We start from the raw sequence: 22,936 nt of genomic DNA, 5'->3' as shown, positions 1-22,936 counted from the left end.
TAAAGTACAGCAATGCAAGATCGTTGTGATGTAAACTATAGTCATGAATTAAGTTTTCTTTCTATAATAATTAGTTATATTTCTCAGTACAATCCTCAATTGTGGAAATGCAACCTAATCTACAATTGTCCTGATCCATATTCCTGTATATTGCTAGATGTGTGAGTTTATCACTGCACTCTTTGGGAATAATTTAGATAAGAAGCATTCTCTACAAATTTTTTTTTTTTTTTTTGCTTATTGCAGCAACTGGTGCTCAACAAAGTTAAAGAATATTGTGTGAAGGAAAGTAATAGTAGTGGTAGAAGAAGTTACAACTCCCAGAAATCATTTCAATCCCAGCTGGTTTTCTGGATGTCAGTCTTTGTATCTATTTGTAAATATTTTTATTATATGTAGGTAAATTTCAGTACTTCATCACTGTTAGTCACCTCCTCAACCTGGACATTAGCCTTATACTCAACGATCTTAACATACTGCTGACTGAATACTTCTGCCTTATGTAGTTACTCACATATACATTCACCTTGTCTATTAATGACTCCTGGAATGTCCTTCCTAGAACTTGCTTCTGCCTTAAAGTACCTATGCAAATCCATGCATTTCTCCCTAAAATTCGTATGACTGCCAATTATGTTTGCCGTCATTTTATACTTTAATAACTGTAAAGTTTTTTTTGCTAAATTTAATTTCCTGGTAAGTTCCTTCAATTTCTCTTTACTTCCACAATCATTCCTAAATACATATCTTTCCAATCTGCATCTCCTCCTTAATATATTTCTCTGTTATAATACAGGGTTGTTTTACCATTCCTTACCATATTTAATGGTACATACTTGTTTTCACACTCCTCATCACTTTAAACCCATCCCATAGGCTGTTTATATATTTACTTACTACTTTCCATTGAACATAATAACATTTTTAATTCCCCATGACTCTCTTACAAACCATATGGTACTGCCATATAATCCTACTTGCCCAACTTCCCATTCTATCACATTTTAAGCATTACAAACAGTTTCATGATTACTTATACCAGCTATCACTCTATCAGTTCATTTTCTGTGATAGATCTCATTTGGTTTTATCAGCACCACATCTAAAATATTGTCCCGTCTATTTGGTTCCATCACTTTCTGATTGAGTTGTTCTTCCCAGATTATCTTATTCACCTTTTGTTGATCATGCTTTCTGTCATTTACATTACCCTCCCAGCTAATATTTGCTAAAGTAAAATCACCTGCTATAATAATATTCCTTTCTGAGTTGTTTCCCAGTTAGCTGATTACAGTGAGGTTTCTTTCTGCCTCAAGATTATTTCTATCCTGGAGCACACTAAAGTAGCATTTTTGCAAAACCTGAAAGGCTAGGAGCCTGTCATCCCAGGCAGTTTAAAGACTTTCAAAGGCCAGATTCACTTTGTCTTTGACAAATACTGAGTTTAGGAAAATATCTCATAACATGCTGGACACTTCCTTCTATCCTCTGGTGTGTCATGTGGTTTCTTTCTCAGTCAACACATATGACCTATCGAATACTGTAATTATGCATCAGCATCAGCCCCACCCTTTCCAGGTCTGTACACCCCAAAAACGTCAAGTTGTCTTTTATCTTTAGGTATGAGCCTCACAACTAGAAATTCATGTTTCTCATGATTTCATAGTTTACAAATTCCTCTTTCACCAGAATGAATACTTCCCCTTCTACTACTCCTAACCTCTCTACAATAAACACTCCAGTTCTGTGAGAAAATTTCTGCATCCATAATATCACTTCTCAACCATGATTCAACACCTGTTATAATATGTGGTAAATATATATACTGTGAAACTTCATTAGTGCATTTCTCATTAACACGTTTTCCCGCTTAGCATGTCATAAATTTAATGTCCTGATTCCCATCATATTAAATCTATATAAAAATACCTCACTTATAGCGTCAGAGATTTTTGTTATTACCGCTTAGTATGATCACATTTTCCCTAGCCCTGTAAATGTTACTAGTCATCCCTTGTGAAAGGAACATAATTTCCAACTTGGGTAAGAAAGAGCCCTCACCATAGTTGCGTGATAACAGAAAAAGGCCTTGAATTCCTGAACTTCACAGGATAAGTTGCACCTTCGGGGAGCAAGTCGTTAGCCTTAGGAATGTTCAGTTTTGCTTGTCAGTTAGCAGCAAGATTTTTGAATAACACAGTGAGGTTGTTTGTGCTTGTATTTTTCTTTCCATTCAGAAATTAGAAATTTATTTTGTGTTGAATGGTACAGTGTAGGGGAGCGAATATTTGTCGCCTGGTAGCCTACATCTGGATTAGGAAGATAATCGTGTGAAGTTGACTAGCATGGTGAATATTTGTCTTGTGATAGCCTAGTTATGGATTCAGAAAAAGTCGTGAAATTCTTTACTAATGAAGACAAAATTAAAATCCATCAGAAAGTGGACTGGCATCCACATTTTTAAGCGTGCAGAGGTAACGTGAATGTTGGAACTCGCACTTTAAAGTTTTGACTCAATCATTCGAGTTGTTTAAATTGAAGTTCTGTTGGATTCAAAATGGCAGCCACAGTCGCAGTCGCAGATGTTCAAGGTCGAATGTAATCTCCTATTCATTGTCTAAGAGTGTGACCAGAAAATAATGTTTAATAACCCACTGTCTGAAATAAAAGGCTGCTACTACCATTTGTTTTAGAAAGAGTGGGATCTGCAATAATACTTGATATTTTCATGGCCACCCATGCAAATGTTTCCATATTTGTTGTCCGGTGTTCTTTTACACTTTTCAGTGCACTGTTATTTTATAATCCCAGCAGAAAAGGTGTTCATATTTGTTCTTTCATGTTTTTCACACCTTTTAATATTCTCCCCTCATCTTTAGACATGGTAATGGTAGACATAGTTTTCACTGTACTGCAGATACACAATGTAAAATGTCATCATATTGGAAAAAATGGTATCTAGTGTTTCCATATCCCTGTTGGATAGTTTTTATTCCTGTATTCAGTAATATGTTTTCTCACTTAACACGTTATTTTTCCTTGTCCCCTGCAAAAACATCTTAACAATGTTTTACTATATCTGTTTACTCTATTCTATTCTTTTTTTTTTTTTACAACACTTCTACAGTTTAACTCTAACAATTTGATGGCACCCTTACTTCACTTCCAGCTGTGTACATTCTCATCTCACATTGGCCAACCAGAAGAAGTAGATGCTGAAAAGAGATCAATTTACCACCCAACCGTGCCTTGCTATAAAACAAAGTAACACATGGACAATATTTCCCTCCATGATCTCCTGATTGATGTTCAAGGTACAATACCCAATTTTTTTGTGCAGTTTTTGAGACAGGATTAGCATCAGCCAGACATGATTTTAGGACATCTCTATCATCACAATACATGCTCACTAGCTTGAACTCCATAACCATTTCACATAGTTTTAATGTTGTTTTCATATATTTTTACCTTGTGGTAACCTTTATATAGGGGCAAATAATAATAATAATAATAATAATAATAATAATAAATATAGTAAGTAAACAAGAATATTCTATACATAAGGTGTGTTTACTGTACAGGTTCAAAAGAGGTAATTTGATTAATTTTGTTATGGTTAAAACTCCTTACACTTTCAGGAGGGAAAAAGCAGGTCTTGTAGGTGTTCCTGATCTGATTTATTGTTATCAACAATGGTTACAGAAGGAAAGGAAATAAATACATGAATCAATTATTTATAGAGAAGAATTAATTTTTAACTTTCTAACTTGTTACAATAAATTATTCTAATTGTAAAATATATAATCTCTGTTTTCTTACAATTGTAGCTTACCTGGCTAAGTTAATCCTTGCTCTTTGTCCACCACTAAGAGTGATTCCCCTTTCACCAATCAGAGTTTTGTCTCCATATGGAAACATCTTAAAGTCCCTCTCCAGGGCACACACTCGCACTACTTCACGATATCTGACAGGATCATATCTCTGACCAAAGAGGATGTTCTGCCGCACTGTACCCACAAATATCCAAGCCTCCTGAGATGAATATGACATACTCCCTCTCTTAGATAGAGTTCCAGATGTAAGAGGTAGTTCACCGAGAAGTACATGAAGCAATGAACTCTGTATTCACAAAACAACCAGTGTCAAAATTGGAAAGTAGGAGTGGTAAAAGGCTTAAAAATCATACAGTGGTTGTGGTATAACTCAGTTCAGACTTTTATTGCCAGAAAAATTAAAAAATAATGTTTTGATGTGTATAATATTATGCATTTAGAAGAATACCATTAGAGAACAGATTCTCTTAAGTCCCATATTTATACAATACCTCAATACTACCTTTTTAAATGAATTTTGCCAGGCTTAAACCCACTACAGTTGATAATGTTCAGGAATGTGGAATAATGGAATGGAAAGGAAAACCTACAGCTAAAAATGATGTACAGAATTCAGGCTGGCAAAAAAAGTTGATCATTTCAATTAATTTTTTAAGTGATGTATTTATTTACAAGAAACCTTCTATTCTATTAATTAAACAACACATTACATTGGACATGCCCAGTGCTCATTATTCTAATTGTCAAAGTTCAGTATTAAGTTCTTTTGACAATATATCAATCAATCAATCAATACTGATCTGCATTTAGGGCAGTCGCCCAGGTGGCAGATTCCCTATCTTTTGTTTTCCTAGCCTTTTCCTAAATGATTTCAAAGAAATTGGAAATTTATTGAACATCTCCCTTGGTAAGTTATTCCAATCCCTAACTGCCCTTCCTATAAATGAATATTTGCCCCAGTTTGTCCTCTTGAATTCCAACTTTATCTTCATATTGTGATCTTTCCTACTTTTATAAACGCCACTCAAACTTATTTGTCTACTAATGCATTTGTCTGGTGTGAAAATGGGTAACCATAGAAAACCATTTTCAGTGCTGACAACAGTATGGTTCAAATCCCCTGTCTCCCAAATGGAAGCTCACAGCTATGTGACCCAACTTGACCCTGTGTCCAACTTGCTCAGTACAAAGAAATACCTACACACAACAAGCAGCATGAGAGCATAGATTGTTGTGTATCAGTCTGAAGTTTTTGCTGACAGGTGGAGCAAAGGGGATGGCATGTGCTATTAACACCTCCTCAGAGTACTGGTCTGCAGTGCAATCAGAGCATCTATATCAAACTCTGTTTATGACTCAAAGCTGTTACCACCTCAAACTATAGCAGAGCCACCTCAAAACAGAGTACTCTTGAAGATGTTGAAGAGTGAATATTGTTTCCCAGTCCTTCAGCATTATCTCCCCCCTCCATGTCCATCTCCATGGCTAAATGCTTAGCGTGCTGGCCTTTGGTCACAGGGTTCCCGGGTTCGATTCCCGGCAGGGTCGGGAATTTTAACCATCATTGGTTAATTTCTCTGGCACGGGGGCTGGGTGTATGTGTCGTCTTCATCATCATTTCATCCTCATCTTGATGCACCGGTCGCCTAAGGGAGTCAAATCGAAAGATCTGCACCTGGTGAGCCGAACAGTCCTCGGACACTCCCGGCACTAAAAGCCATACGCCATTTCATTTAATTTCATCTCCCCCCCCATCATGTAACCAGAGACAATATCACAACTGATCTGCGAAGAGTACCCTTGATCACCGGTCCACAGTCCATTTCCAGTACTGATGCACAAATTCTTATTGCGCTGATCGGTTCTGAGGAGTACGCTGCACACCAGTGCTGGGTAGCTTCCAGAAGTCTTTTTCTTATGGTCCACTCACTTACAATGAGGGTTTTTTTAATGCCTCAAGCTGATTTCTAGCCTGGAGCACACTTAAAGTGGCATTTTTGCAAAACCTAAAAGACTAGGAACTTGTCATCGCAGGCAGTTAAAAGACTTCCAATGGCCAGATTCACATTGTCTCTGACAGTTACTGAGTTTAGGGAATCATCTCAGAACATGTTGGATACATCCTTGAGTCTCCTGATGTGTCATGCAATTTTCCTGTTTTCTCCTTCTACAATGCATAAGGGCTCCTCTTGGTCAACACAGATGACTTATCAAGCAATGGTGTCTTCCCTTTTCCACTTACCAATCAATCATAACCCTGACAATCGACTTGGGCAACTTGATAAGGGTGGAAATAGTCCTGACAGATTGCTTAATGATGTGGCAACCATTATTGCACATTTGAAGCTACCTTGCTCCATTCTTCTGCAGGTATTTTGTAGCACTGAACAATGTTGAGCTCTCAGCCATATTTCATAGCAGCAGTAGTTATTATCGTGACATCAAGGTTCTAGTTTACATGTACAGATGGATGTTCAGAATACTTTTGAACATATAGAGTTGTTACAAAATTGAAGTAAAGTGAGTCATGGGTCATCAGAATACTTTTGAACATATAGAGTAGTTACAAAACTGAAGTAAAGTGAGTCATAGGTCATCATAATATAAACACTAGGGTGTCCCTTAAAAGATAATTTTTTTTTTTCATTTATTGAAATGCATACCCCATTATTGTGTTTATTAATCTATTAGTTACCCAAGTACAGAATTTCGACTTCCTACATTAATTTTAACCCGTGCCGACGGGGCCTAAAAGTTTGAGGAAATAACTGCTTAAAGTGTCTCTTAAATGTAGTTGTAGATGATCACTCAAAACGATTATGTTAGAGAAATATAAATGAAAACAGAAATGTATATAATGCTCTTCTTGTAAGTAACAAAACAGATACAATTTTTATAGTTATTCATTTTGGATATTTCCTCTTCAAAGTCTCTTTTTTACAGTCGGGATAAATTTTTCTATGTTTTTTCACACAATGTAATAAGAACTGCTTCTGTTCTTCATCTGCAGTAATCAAACCATGAAAGTCTGTCATTAGTTTAACATCTCTTTCAGCTGTGTCATTAACTGCTTTTAAGGTAGAAACCACCTTTTTAGCTTCCACAAACGCCATGTTGTCTTTCCATGAAGATACAATTTCTTGAAGGAAACCACTGTCAAGTTTGTCGTGAAAATAAATCTTTACTCTTGACAGAAACAAAATCACTCAAAGATTTCTCTGAAACAAGATAAAAAAACTTGTAGTGCCTATAAATAAAACAAATAAGTTCTAAATTAAATACCAGATTAAACACTATTAGTCTAAAACGTACCATATAGAGAGCCAGACATCTCTTCTTTCGATGGAACATATCTCTTTCCAGACTCAGTAAAGCTTTCTTTTTGTAAGTTTTCTACAATGTTCCCTTTGGTCTGCTCATCAACTTCATCATCAAAAATGAAAGGATGGCTATTTCCTCTGACAAGTACCACAAGTGTTCGCTGAACTTGTTTAAAGCCGCATTGGAAATCAACTTGTCAACTTTCTTGTAATATTTTAAGGTCTTTAGAAAACAAAAATCTTGATACAGCGCTTTTATCTCCAACCTACATCCAAGCCAGGGCTTCACATAAACTACCAAAATGAATAAACAAACATCTTGTAAAGCTTGTTTGTCCTTAGTGCTCATTTTAAACTGGGACTACAGTAAACACATTTTTAAGGAGTAAATAGCTCTTGCCATCCATCATGTTTGATGCATTGCACCAGGAGGTCTGAGTTTTATTTTATTTTTAATGTCTCCACCCAGAAAAACAATAGTGAGCTCAATGAGCTCGCGATAATCATCTCATACAGTCGATTTTGCCAGCTCATTGTTAAAAAACATCACCAATTCAGTAATATTTGCCTCACAGAGATGTTGTTGAACAAAATCAGTGCATGGTTTGATGGTGCTAGGATTAATATTCTTCTGGTTGTCTCTAAACTTTTTGAACAATGGAATATCAGGAGTGCTAGTGATTTGTTGGATCTTTGATTCAAACACACTTTTGAGCACCAGTTTGTTTATGATGGCGGCAAGGAAAGAGTAGCAACTCTCTTTCTACTTTTTGCTCTAAAAGCACACAAGCTCCGTTCAAGCATCCTTTATTAGATGCTCTTGTATCACAGCACATTATTTGTACCTTATCATCCAGGTTCCAGTCATGAAGGGCATTTGATACTGCTTTCGCTTGCTCTTTGCCGGAAGAGTTGTCTAACTTCAGCACAGCAAGAAGTTGTTTCTCATCATGTGAAATAATAATTGGTAGGCGTTCTTCTTTAGAACTTCTTACGTCCAGAGCAGGTAACAATTTTCCATCCCAATGAACAGTAAATACTTCAGGCACGTTATTCTGAAAATCGGATTTAATGGATCCCGCTCTATCTTTTCTCATTTGTGTTTGAATGCGTTGAATAGAAGATTTGTTGATCGGGTAATTGTCAGAACTAAGACCAAGTGCTTCTACTACAGACTGAATTATATAAACAGAATCTCTGATGCTTAGCTGACATCTGTCTATATTTGCAACTAATTTAGATGTGATAAAATCTTTTCTTCCTCTTCTTGTCGACATAGCTAAAGAACTTACAGATTGAGATGTGGATGGCAGAGATTCTTCCAGGCTTTCTTCAGAACTTGTAGATTGTTCTTCTACGTCTTCATCTGTAAAGTTGTAGATTCCAATGAGCTCTCTTCTTTGATTTTTATTCTTTCAAGAGTATCAGCATGTGCTATATCGAATAAATTATCTAATTCAAGTTGAAAGTTCTCCTTGCGGCGCCTATGTAAACCCTGAATCTTTTTGGTATTTTTTTTACAGTTCTCGTCAGAACTGATAAAGATCCACTAACTTATTAACACAATTTGGCACAGCTCTGGTAGGTATTCTAGCCTTTTCCCAGAATATATTGCACTCCCGAATGACAAGATTTGCGCTTTCACTAACAGTCTACTTAACCTCACGTATGTTGAAAGAAAAATAGAACTGCGAGAACTTGATGATTAGATGGTAATTTTGCGCCTGTTATTTGGTGATTTACTTTACCAACCAAGAAAATACTTTTTTTATTGCTCTTTAGTTCCACTGACATCTTCGAAATATAAAACAATCCGTGCTAGCTACCCGATAAGCGAAAACTAATTTACAATAACAATGAGAGCGCGCCACTCTTGCGATGCACCTTGTATGGGCATGTTTGCGCACGAGTCGGCACGGGTTGCACTGTTCCAAATAAGGAAAAAAATGTTTTCAGGTGTTTTAGGCCCAAATGAATAAAACAATAACCTATGCATTGCAAAATTAAAATTTTGAAAAACAAGGGACACCCTAATAAACGCAGCAAATGTATAACACTCTAGTGCTAGGATATACACTACTTTAGAATGCTATTTCATTCCCATATAGCAAATAATTGAGCTTTCTACATCAGATAACTTTAACATCATTGCAAGGAGGAGAAACAAGAAGAGGGCAGCAGTAAGATGCTGTTCGCATGCTCTGCAAGTGTACTCTCTTTAATGAAAACTTTTGGATGGAGGTACACCTTACTTTTTCCTAAGTGAGCATAAATAATCTATGTTTATATCAAATGAACATAAGTGGTTTTTTGGATATACAGCATGATTCAGCCACCCCTTCCAATGTAGTTTTTATGCAACCTACAATATTCATCCCGTCCTTAAAACATCTGCCCTGCCGGTGTGCTCAGACAACACAATCAGATATCTTGGTATTTACTGCTTCACCGTGATAGGATGCTGTAATGTTATACTTGTATCAAACACTGGAAGACATGCGTGTAGCTTCTAGATCATATGAACCTGTCAAGCTGGCAAAACAATAAATTGATATTGTGACCACAGTAATCCTAATACTTGTTATAAGCTGTCCAGTGTGCCGTACAGAACCATAGTCTAGTGGGTAAAGGCGTGGTGGAGCAGGCCTGCATGTCAGCTGGGAGGTTCGAGTCCGGTGCGATGATTACAAATTTTTGAAATATCTTTTTAATATGTACCACATGCAATGTAAGTTCAATACCCATTTTCACACACAATTTGCATGAATGAATGTGTTTGTGACCCTAAGAAGAGCCGATTAGTTAGCAGGCCGGACACATACAGAGCGGAAATAATAGGAACACAACTACCCCGACAATGTTTTATCAGAGCAAATGCTCGATTTGATGATCCTTTTGGTTTACGCACATTCGAGCCCGGTGTCCAATAGATCGTCTTGTGTGCTGAAGCATTCCAGATGTAATTGCTCGGCAGGCGTCCGTGATGAGCTGCCAGAGCTGGTCAGGTTTTCCAGCGCTTGAATGTAAACAACATTCTTCAAATGTCGCCACAAGTAGTAGTCTAATGGCGTTAAATCTGGTGATCTGGTGGGCCAAGAAACAGGGCCTCTTCGTCCTATCCATTTCCCTGGCAGTTCCTCGTTCAGATGGTTATAACCGGGCAAAGTCAAATGTGGTAGAGTTCCATCCTGTTGCAACCACATCATCAAATGATCGTGCAAGGGCATATCCTCCAGCAGCAGTGGGAGTTCCTGACACAGAAAGTGCAGGTAGCATGGACCTCTCCAATGGCCCTCAAAGAAACAAGGTCCAATCAGGCAATCTCCCAAGATTCCACACCAAACTTTCACTCCCCATCATACTTGATGGGCTGCCTGTCGCACCCAGTGAGGATTGTTCAGACTTCAATAGTGCATATTGTGGCGATTGACATTCCCATTATTGTGGAATCGTGATTCTTTCAAGAACAAGATATGCAATACGAATGCTGCATCATTGTCCAGCCTGCTTAATAACCACTGACAGACTCCATTCGAGCTTCGAAATCCTGCCCATGAAGCTCTTGGTGTAGCTCAAGATAGTATGGGTGAAATTTATGTTCATGCAGTATTCGCCAGACCGATGGCTGGTTGGTGTTCACCTGTCATGCAATCGTCCTTGTACTGATATGTGGATTATTATGAGCTGCCTCCAGAACGGCCTCTTCTGTTTCACCAGATGTAATGGGCCTATCGCAGACTGGTGGCTGGTTGGAAATATCGCCTGTTATCCTTAGGCATCTTTCAACATGGCAGAATGTTGTAGCAGCCAGGTGCCTCCTGTCGGGATACCATTCCTGGTACAGACGTGGTGCCTCGCATGTGTTTTGTCCTTCTTCCCCATAAATGAGGAGCATGTCAACATTTTCCTCTGGGGAAAACATGCCAAATGACAGCAGAGATTACAGTACATTCAGGCTCTAACCAGTGGAGTATGCACAGGGCACAAGATGAATAACAGCGTCTTTCTACTGTTTTGATGTGGAAACATGGGTCTGTGTTTATGTATTCAAACATCATACCGATGCAAAAATATTTGAGCGATGCATGATTTGAACCACCCTGGCACATTCTGTCGATTGCTAGGCAAACACTTAACCACATCTGCTACACTACACTGCAGGAAATATGCTGGTAGTACGACGAGAACATAGCATATACACCATCGAGTTTGGTGTTCATGACATTAATTACTGCACTGTTACCTAGTTTTATGCATTGATTCCCCTCTTCGTTACACCTGGTCACAAGGCACGACACATTAACATAGTTACATGGTAAAAGGACGTTGCTACATGATTTCAAGGCGTCGTATTCTGTGAACGGATTATATAACATTTTGCTAGGTTCAGAATCGTGTGCAAAATGTTCTCAATGAACATTAGTACCCTACAGTACACCTGCAGGGCAATAACACCCCTATAACCATGTACATGTTAGTTGGGCTGCAGCAAACGATATTGGAAGGGGCTGCTGAATCAGACTGTATAAATCTCCCATATTTGATCAAAATTGAAAATAAATGCCAGGCTTTTCTTCATGCAATGATACATTAAAATGACCATGCATTTATGAACATGTCTGGTGTATGTATTACTGTGGGTTGAAACAATGAAAGACTCAGAGGTATTTCATAATGAAGTCCACTGGCTCATTGCAAATGCCGGTAAGATGTTATTTAATTTTGAATTCAGTTGAACTCTACAACAAACTGTCTGGGCTGAGTAGCTCAAACGGTACAGCACTGGCTTTCTGAGCTCAAGTTGGCAGGTTCAATCCCAGCTCAGTCCAGTGGTATTTGAAGGTGCTCAAATTAGTCAGTCTCATGTTGGTAGACTTACTGGCACGTAAAATAGCTCCAGTGGGACAAAATTCCAGCACCACATTGTACTTGGTAGGACATAAAACCAATAAAACCAAATAAACAGCACCAGTTAACAGCGGTTTGGCCATTGTGTAAGTATTGAGATGTTCAATTTTGTGTTGCGTTGAGTAAAATATAGATTTTAAAAAATATTTTATTTGTTTTGACTTTTACAGTGGCCTCCAATGAAATATATGAATTCAATGATGAACAGTAAAATGAATTTCAGTACAAGAAGGTACCTAAGGAAAACATGACACCAGTCGTCTTTGAGTCAGCAAGGAGTGTGGATGTGATGAGTTGAGTGCAGAGCAATGGGAAACATGTTGGCACAATACAGGATAGCGATTGGGAGCTGGCATTGTGGAATGGAATGTAGAAAGGAGAGAAGAGTGAAGGTAAATAGTGAAAAAAGGGGGATGTTAGCTGCTATAATGGTGGTGGCCGCTGGTGGTGGCTGTGCTGTTGATAATAGGAGGAGTGGAAGTAAATCCTGGTCCAGGTCCAGTGGGTTCCATTGGATGGGAAGAGTTCGAAGCGATAAGAGAGGCATGTCAGGTGGAGTAAATAAGAGAAATATTTTGAGAGTTATCTAAAGAGTTCAAGGACCTAAAGTTGAGTATTAAAGAAGATAATGGAGGAGGAAGGGTCTAATAAAGATGAGCTGGATCTATTGAAGAAGAAGCTAAGGAGTTTGGAGCAAGACTTGAGAGAGAGACAAAGTGATTAGTAGAGAGGGGTGAGTAAGAAAGTGTGAGGAAAAATACATTCATACATGGTGTGCAAGAAGGGGAAAAAGAGACTAAAGTTGAACTAGTGTATAAAGTGGTGGAAGTGGTTCAGAATAGGATGATGATCAACTTTAGCGAAGTTGATATAGACGATATGCACCATGTGGGAAAAGTTAAGGGAAGGAGTCCCATCAGAGTGAAATTATTATCTACATTGATGGCGGACATTGTGTTAAGGAATGTGAGTAATTTAAAGGCGAGAAAGTCTGGATAAGAAGGGAGATGAGCAGGGAAGCCATCAAGGAGAACAGAATCTTGAGCAGGCATTTAAGGGAGGCAAAAAGGCAAGGCCTTAAAGCATATATTAGAGGGCAGCAGCTGGTGGTTGGGGACGGCAGATGGTCACGTATATGGGTGGTGGCCGGCTAAGGAAGTTAGATGAAGAACATCAACATCAGCAGAAGGTGACCCTGATGGCAGAGGGAGAAGTGACGAAGGGTACAAGGAGAAGTAGGAATGACGGAAGTGAGCGAAGTTCACAGCACACCAAGATCGGGAATTGGAGAACTGCTGAATAGTAGTGTCAGCAAACAGATGGTTGGGAATGCAGAGACCTTGGTGAGCCAGGACAGTGCAGAGGTGAGTGAAGAAAGACATATGTCACGAGTGGCGCAGAGTGAAGTGGAAGGGGTGAAGGACGACAATAGGAGACAGGGTAATGATTCAACCTCACTGAGTACAGGGAATACAGAAAGTAAAATGGAGAGGAGACAGGCACTAAGTTAGGGAAGATCAATAAGTTTGAAATATTTATGCGGAGGGAAAAAATGCTCAGGTACGGAGAATAGAAAGGAGAAGGAAAAGAAGAAAGAAAATGAAGAGGAGAGAGATGGGGAAGGCTTGCAAGGAAGAGTGACAAGAAGTAGGTGTAGAAGAGGAGAAATACAGAAACAGAGAGGGGGAGGGAGAAGGAATAAATAACTAGATATGATGATAGGGTTGTGGAATATTGAGGGGTTGATGGGGAAGTTCATAAAGGAGTTTGAGATAATTGCCTTAGTAGAGACTTGGTGAGGGAAAGGGGTAGAAATTGAATGGGACGGGTATAGAGTAGTCAACTTGATAAGAACAAAAAAAATGGGGAGGATGGGAAGAAATCCAGGTGGGATAGCAGTTTTAACCCTCGAAGTGGCGGTCATTTATCCTGTAGTGGCAGCGATATTTTACCGGTGTTGCAGACTCTTAGTACAAATTGTGTTAAAAATTGCTGACATGTTATACATACATAAACAGCACACCCTTTTATCTTCAAAAGTACAAGGAATATGTTGATGATGATACTAAAGCTGTTATTTATCACCCAAAATGTATAAGACAAAAAGAATGTTGAATTTGTTTATATTATTTGTTTATGCAAAAGTTTTGCTATATATAATATGTTTATATTTAGGTAAATTTTAAAAAATGACATATACAACAGGAGCACCAGTTCATAGTAAAGAGTTGCGTACCGGTATATAGTTTATAATACTGTTCTTAGCTGGAAAAAATGTACAACAATGTACACAACAATTGTATGCTACCACTTGTACATTTCACTCAGAGTCACTTAGGTGGGTCTTTCTTTTAACTCCACGATATTCAGGCCTCCAGAAGTGCACTCGTTTATGATAACACCCCTGGTGAATACCACCATTACATCCTGGACACCATAATGTAGACTTCTTTTCTTGCAAGCACGCAACACATAGGCGATTGTTATTCTGTGGCAATGTTTCGAGAGCATGAGGAGGGCCTCCTGCATGAGCTGTTGGCCTCACAACTGGAATTGTGAACTGTTCATTTAGAAAACCCCTAACTATACTGACAATGAAGTATCATCTTGTTAAAGGCCTATCAGTGTTTTATGTGTACAGGATGTATGCATCAAATAATGTCATATCTAGAAGATTTGAGAAAATTTGCTTCCATTACCTTCTGGTCGATCTGGAACAAGTGGCATGGTAAATGCACTTATCTTTATTATCCACACCTCCCATGAAGATATTGTACTTATGAATCAGTAGTGGTTTCAACCCTTCATTTCCCTTTCGACTCCTTACAACATTGTCCTCAGCGTGACATCCAGTTGTTAGACAATAAACTGGTTTCCGTGTTTTTTTTCTTTGTAAGCAACCAGTAGAATGTCACCTCGCGTAAAGTAAACAGTTTGCCTAGGTTCAAGTTTTGTACCTAAAACAATCTGAGACATCCCTTTGAAGATTTATTCACTGTTCCTGTGAGGAAATGATTTAGTATTGCTGACATGAGTAGATATCAACACTTCAGAAGAAGATATCAGAAGGAAAACTGGCGATTAAATATAGCTGGCTCAGCTGAGACATAATATGTCTCACATATTATGTGTGGCCGGCCGCTGAGTATGTAGCAACTAGCACAAGACAGCGGGATTTTGATGCTACTTTGGCTATGATTTACACTAGGTTACTGCAACATGCTATTATACAAACTATTTCATGGTTATGACCGGACTTTTCTCCTTCGATTGATTCATAATTAGCACATTTCGATAAATAATCATTCGATTACCGATATGAAATAAAGAGCATGTCAAAACGCCTGATATCAGGCGTTGCCACTGGGCAAGCGCATAAAACGCCTGATATCAGGTGTTTGCCACTTGGAGGGTTAATAAAAAATGAGATAGCAGGGAGGGTAGAGAGGACACAGAGTGAGGTAGAGGGGGTGGTGTGGTTTAGAATTAAAATGGGAAGTGACACAAAGGAGGCAATTTTTCTGACTCTATTATATAATCATCCTAAGGATTCAGTTTATGTGAATAAAAATTTCTTTGAGAACTGATTGAAGAAATAAACACAATTAAGGGGCTGTATGTGGAAGATGGAATGATTTTAATGGAGGATTGGAATGCAAGAGTGCGCAATAGAGTACCAGATTATGGGGGAGAGGATACCGAATGAAGAGGGTACAGAAGAAGGAGTAAAGACAAAGGTATAAAGAGTTATGGAATAAGGTTGTTAGAGTTATGTGCTATAGAAAATTTATATAATTTGAACAGATGGATGAAGGGAGATAGTAAGGGGGAAATGACGTACATCACATCGAATGGAGGGAGTGTAGTAGATATAGGAGTAAGCATGGAGACAGCGTTAAGGAGAATGATAAGTTTTGAGGTGGCAGAATGTGGAGCAACAGAACACATGCCCATTAAGATAAAACTAAGAGGTGAGGATGATGAAGAGAGGAGAGGGGTAGGTAAAAGGGAGAGGTATAAGAAGGAGGGATGGAAGTATATCTGGAATGATACTACGAAAGAAAAAAATTAGATTTGAGCTAAAAGAGAGGGAAGATATTTTAAGAGTAGAAATTGAAAGGGCGTTGGAAGGAAATGACATGGATAAGGTTCTAAAATTAATAGAACTCCCAGTGTGGAGGGTGGGAAAGAAAGTGAAGATAAAAGAAGGGAGAAATAATAACAGAGTCATGGGGTTGTTTGATGAAGACTGTAGAAGTAAACAAGAGGTTTTAATGACAGCTCTAGTGGAGTTTCAGAAGGGAGGGAAACAAGAAAAGAGGGAGGAATATTGTGAATTAAGAAGAGATTACAAGCAGTTACTGAATGAGAACAAAAGAAAGGCTGGAAGGAGGCAGAAGCAGAAAGAATAAATGGATATAGCAAAGAGAAGAGATTTGAGAGGATTTAGGAATCTATAAATAAGATAAACAGATTGAGACCAATGGGAAAGGAAACAAATATAAGGGAAAATAAGTGGGTAGGATATTTTAGAGGTCTTTCAGGAGGGGGAGAGAACTGGCATGGGAAAATGGGTAAGACATATATTGGAAGAGAACAAGAAGTAGGAATACAGATACTAGATGAGGAGATAACAAGCCAGGAAGCAATTAGTGTGTTAAGTAAGGCAAGAACAAATGCAGCAGGTGATGTGAATGGTATTACGAACAGGGTATGGCAGGAAGGAAGGAAGTGGGGGCAAATGAACCGATATTGAAGGTGATGGTTAAATTTTTTAACAGGATGTTGGAAACGGCAAAATTTCCTAGTGAGTGGAGAAAAGGGGTATTATGTCCAACTTATAAGAATAAAGGGGTTAAAAGTGATCCTAATAATTATAGAGGGATAACACTCCTTGACTCGTTGTCGAAGGTGTATTCAGGGATCTTAGCCAATAGGATTAAAAATTGGGCAGAGCAGTGTAGGAGGATTTCAGAGTAACAGGATGGGGTTAGGAAAGAGAGGAACATGGTGGATAATGTGTGAATTTTGGATACTTTGATTATGAAGTATGTGAGGATAGCAAGTATGAGATTATATGTAGCAGTGATTGATTTAGAAAAAGCCTTTGATGCAGTGAGTTGGGAGGCCCTATTTACTAGATTAAGGAGATAGGGCTGTCGAAGAAAATGAGGGCGGCAATAGAAGTACTGGTGATGAATAAATTACAGGAGGGAGAGTTGAGTAAGTGTATCGAATCGATGAGGGGAGTGAGACAAGGTTGTAAGCTGTCACCGATATTACTTTTATTGTTTATAAATAATAATTTAGAGAGACATGGAGGACACAGGTGGCAATGTCCTTGGATAGGGAAGCGGGAGGTACCAAGCCTGCTATATGCGGATGATCTATTGATCTTGGCACTAACAGCAAGTGGGTTGCGAAGAGAGTTAGATGAGGTTGTTGAATATACTAGAAGATGGTCACTTAGAGTAAATGTAAGGAAGATGCAGATAATGGTATGTAGGAAAAGGAGAGCCAGGAAAGAAAAGAAAGTCTGGATGGTAGAGCAGGAAGAAATCAGGCCTGGAAAAAATTGAGTATTTAGGTGTAATAATTGTCTAGAAAGCCAAGAATAACGGCCGAGAGGATTCACCGTGCTGACCACACGACACCTCGTAATCTGCAGGCCTTCGGGCTGAGCAGCGGTCGCTTGGTAGGCCAAGGCCCTTCAAGGGCTGTAGTGCCATGGGGTTTGGTTTTTTTTTTTAGGTGTAATAATTAGTAATAACAGATCATGGAAAGATCAAAGTAGGAGGGCCAAATTAAAGGGAAGGGGAGCACTTGCAGCAGTGGGGGTTTTAGAAAATAAATTCCTGGGTATAAAGTACAAAATTCAGAAAATGGTGTTCCAATTACTGGTAAAAGGCAAAATGTTATTTGGGGTAGAAGTATGGGGACTGGAGAAGGGTAGGAAGGAACTAAACCAAGTGGTGGTGAAATTTAGTAAGATTATGATGGGTGTTCCAGACTGTACTGCAAATGTGGGAGCTAGATTAGTGTGTAAAGAATCAAAGGAAATTACAATAGCTAAGAGGGTGATGAAGTATTGGATAAGATTAGAAGAAGGGAAGGGAGGGGAAGGGAATTAAGAAGTGTATAGGTTCCAGAAAAGTATGGAGAATGAAGGATACTGGGTGAATAAGCGTAAAAAGTGTAAACAAAATTTAGGGTTAGGGGAGTTAGGGTATGCGAGATGGGGGAGAGGAAAGAATGGGCATGGAAAAGGGTAAAGGGGAGAGTATTAGATATAGAAAGACAGAGTTTAATAATGGAATGTAGGGAGAGAGACTCGCTATCAGTATTAAACAAATTGGTGGAAACAATGAAGCTGAAAACTGAATTTGAGGGCAGAAAGGATAAAAAAAAAGGTTTATATTGGTGGATAATGGGAGTTCTGAAAAACAGGGGTTGGGTAGGATGAGAAAATATAGATAGATGTATTTTGTGTGGGGAGGGTGAGACCTGCATATATTTAACCAATGCAGAGCCTTAGAGGAGATTAAAAAGAAAGTGCTGAATAAGAAAGAGATAGAAAAAGTAGAAAAGAGTTATAGGATGACAGGATGGTTTTGTAGAGAGTGGGAGAGGGGAAGAAATATATCATAATATTTAAATGCGGTTAGAGGCAGATTTTTAAAGAAATTGAGGGAATAACAGGTAGAATGGTGAGAGCGAAAATGGGGCAATAAAACGAGGAGAGGGACAAGATAGAGGTAAAAGGAAGGAAAGAAGGAGAAGGGAGGGCTGAAGTTATGTTTAGAAAAGGGGAGAGGAGGTGAGAGAAGCAGGGGTATATGCGAGGAAGATAGAAGATAGGCAAAATGGAGAGTTGAATATGAAAATGAAATCTTCAGAGAAAGAGGTAGTAAGATTTAAATGAATGTGTTATATTATATTATATTATATTATATTATATTATATTATATTATATTATATATAATGTAGATACAGTAAGAAGAGATTTGTATATATTGTAAAAGAATGTATTAAGAGACAAGTAGGTAATATCTAGATAGGGCTGAGGATGGAAAACCTTATAATAAAGAGGAATTAGGTAGGAGAAAGAAGGCTGAGAGAGTAACAGTAAAGAGGTTGTATAAATATTAATTTTAAGGAAATGTGCAATTAGTGAGTGGATTATAGAGTATAAGATGTAAACAAGGTGGAAGAACTGTATGAAGACAGTGTAAATTGGTAGAGAAGTAAGGAAACTATTGGTATGTTTGTAAGGTCAGTGTTGTGAATGAAAATGAAGTCTTCAGAGAAGAGGTAGTAAGATTTAGACAAATGTGTTATATATAATGTAGATACAATAAGAAGAGATTTGTATATATTGGTAAAAGAATGTATTAAGAGACGAGTAGGTAATATCTAGATAGGGGTGAGGATGGAAAACCTTGTTATAAAGAGGAATTAGATAGGAGAAAGAAAGTTGAGAGAGTAACTGTAAAGAGGTTGTATAAATATTAAGTTTATGGTGCTGTTTAAGGAAATGTGCAATTAGTGAGTGGATTGTAGAGTATGAGACATAAATAAGATGGAAGAACTGTATGAAGATGGTGTAAATTAGTAGAGAAGTAAGGAAACTATTGGTATGTTTGTAAGGTTGGTGTTGTGAACTGTGGAGAGAGGACGAGGAATGTTGGATGTGTATTTAGAGTAGTCGACTAGGAAGATGGATTAAGCAAGACTTTGATAAGGAGGTAGAGTATCTTGCCAAGAGGAATGGTGATACACACTGAGCAAGATGATAGTCAGTAGAATGAGTATTATATTTAAACAAGGTAGATATTATAAGAAAAGATTTGTAATATTGGTAATGAAATAGATTAAGTGTCTAGCAGTAATATTTTGAGCAGGGGGATGTGAAAGACTTTGTAAAAGTAGAAAGTAGAAAGGAGAAGGGAGGCTGAGAGAGCAAAATGTAAAAAATGTAAATATTAAATTTATGGCATAGTTTAAGAAAATGAACAATTAGTGTGTGAATTGTAGAGGACAAAATGTAAATAAGGTAGAAGAAGTGTATGATGTAAGTGAGAAAGAGCAGACTGGAAGATACGGGATGGGGAGCGGGAGGTATAAGAGGTGAAAGGGTGGGGTGGGATTGACCCACCCCAAGGTTAAAAAGATTAAGCATGTCCGTACATGGGGAAACAGGAGAAGCAAGGATGGGTTCTGGCAATGTGAAAGAAAGGCGACTCATATACAACAGGCTGGACAGTAGATAAGAACATGATGGGTCACATGATGAATTGGCTTCCGCCTCATGTGATCTGCCACGCAAAAAATGGGAGGAAAACACACTGTAAGCTAGTTATCGGTGGGGACAGGCATCTGACACACGAGGTGTGGCTGGGAGTGGTGTCACAGGCTGGACGGGCAGTTTTTCTTACCAGGGGGATACCACGACCAGCCAGTTCTTTTAAATTAGTTTTTAGGCAGTAGAATACCTAGTTATGACGTTCTGGATCACTACTTGAAATAGCACCGCATCGAACGAATACCTACAGCCATTCATTTCTGGTCTCCGCTACGAGGTTATGGAATAAGATCCCGGATGATATTAAAAAGTCTTGCTCGTCTAGGACATTTAAAACAGCCTACCGTAAATTCCTCCAGAGTACATACAGTTGACTCGAATGAATGTAAGAGTGAATGATGTGTGAATGAAACCAAAAATGACGTACTAGTTTTAAGTTCTTAGGCTATCCCATTTACGTTCTTATTACTCTCATTTAAGGCTATAGACTGTTCATAGAAATAGACTACATAGTAACATTGATTTTAGTTCACTCAGATCGTAACATACTAGTTAATTTATTTTAGCCTTATATTTGAATAAGATTTTCTTTAAGCTAGTTGTAGATATATTCTTTAGGTTCTAAGTTCATATACTTTTTTTGTTATTATCCACTCTCTATTTATCCTATAATTTTTCATCAGTAGTAACCTTAATTAATTGTATTATTGTAATTCCTTATCTGACATACATATCTCAATAACACTAATTGATTACAATGATACTTTAGATTAATACTGTAAAAATAAAAAAATGTATGTGGTTAAGTGTAAGAGAGGGCCAAGAGCCCTAACTTCACCACTTAATAAAGACACAAATAAATAAATAAATAAATAAATAGTGTAGATTGTAGTTAAGGTAGCATTTTACATGTGGTGGTGGAGATCCGCGCATGTGTGGGGTGCTACAGAGTAGATTAATAGAGTGTAATTTAGGTATAGAAGATTTAGATTAAATTAGTTATAGATTTTGTAGTAAGGCAGTTAGTCTAGCCATGTACTATTTTCTTTATTTCCTTATACTGATGATTTGTAACTATGGTGGGGTAATAAAGATGTAATATAACTACAAAACATGACACAGTTGTTTGTTTGGAGTGTAATTTCAGTGCTCTTTGTTTCTCATAGTTGAATTGCACATCAGTTTGAAGTCTAACAAACATAAATTAGCTCTTCAGTCTGATTTCACACCTAAAAATCTTACAAACGTTTTGGACTCTCTAAACCTCACAGCAACTGTTATGAATTAGCTGAATGTTCCACCAAAGTACTCCTATATCAGTAACCATAGTGGTGAATATATTTATTCTGGCCAACAAAACATATTTCCTGGCATCATCATAATCATCATATTAGGAAATTTTTAAAGACAAAACATTATCAACCTTAATGTTTGGAAATTTAAATTATCTACAGGATACATTATACCTTTCAGTGACAATTTCACAAGTTTTTCACATTAAAAAAAAAAAATGACATGTCCCAGATTTTGACAGTTTTAATATAGCAACTCTAGAGAACACCTCTACACAGGTAAAACAATGTTGTTATACATTGCATAGCAAGAGGTATCATCATGAAAGTTGTGAAGTTCTGTAAGGAAGAAATGACAAGAAAATACCTTCCCAAACCTCTGCAAGATATCCTTTTGATGGAACGGTGAATTACACTGGCAACATTCTTAGCTCTAGTAAAAAGAATCCATCTTGTGGTTTATTATTCTTACTTCAATACTTTTTTGCTTCTAGAGATAAAATAAGCATGTATTTTTGTTGTATGATAAAAAACTGAATTGTGCCTGTGCGAATCCAGAGAGATATATTTATTTAAAAGTGATTTATCCTAGTGGTTGTAGTTTCTGATCAGGTAAGATATAACTTTTCTGGTTTTTAAGAGGAACTACTACTTTAAACTTCATACAAAGCTATTTTAAATAACTCTCTGAAAAGAATGCTCCCTGACAGTTGATAGCAAACCACTGAGCTATACGTGTTGTTACAAACAGAACTGAATTTCAGCAGTACAGTTCAAGTTATCTAACAGAGACAGTACTACACATACAAAGGTTAATCAAATACATTCATGGGGGAAACTAATTAGATTTTCCATAGACCCTAAAATGACAACAACAATATCGGTAACAAATATGTTAAAATGAATAATACACAGTGCAGATGGACAAATATCCTCCAGTGATACTAATTACTACAATGTCTATTATATTGCTTCACTTACTTTTCCAGAGGCCACAGATCCAATGATGGAGCATAATCTACCTGTTTGGACATTCAAAGTGATATCTTCCAGGGTATATGTTTTATTACTCCAACTGGCACAACAATTTTTCATGGTAATTTTGCCCACAGAAAAACTTTCTGACTTGTTCTCAAATATCTGTATTGTTGTAATGCTTGCGTCATCTTTCATCAAGAATTCCTAGTTAGAAAGAATGAAAAAGGAAGTAAACAAAATGTATACCGGTACAATTTCAGTGGTCAGAATCTACAAAGGTGCTTCAAAAAATAATGTAACAAG

The 22,936-nt window shown here is 37.7% G+C and overlaps 1 protein-coding gene across 1 annotated transcript in view; it reads right to left on the bottom strand.

Annotated features, from left to right (window-relative positions):
- The window catches only part of LOC136866831 (ATP-binding cassette sub-family C member 4), a 288,334-nt gene that overhangs the window by 187,963 nt on the left and 77,435 nt on the right, over positions 1-22,936 (bottom strand). Inside the window, exons 8-9 of the mRNA XM_068226858.1 lie at positions 22,637-22,837; positions 3,833-4,119 (exon numbers count right to left, since the gene is read on the bottom strand). Coding sequence (XP_068082959.1) covers positions 3,833-4,119; positions 22,637-22,837 — 488 coding nt within the window. The remainder of the gene's footprint in view (positions 1-3,832; positions 4,120-22,636; positions 22,838-22,936) is intronic.

Source organism: Anabrus simplex, chromosome 3 (assembly GCF_040414725.1).
Source record: "Anabrus simplex isolate iqAnaSimp1 chromosome 3, ASM4041472v1, whole genome shotgun sequence".
In the NCBI taxonomy this organism is placed as follows: domain Eukaryota; kingdom Metazoa; phylum Arthropoda; class Insecta; order Orthoptera; family Tettigoniidae; genus Anabrus; species Anabrus simplex.
This window is presented reverse-complemented; position numbering and strand designations above follow the sequence as displayed.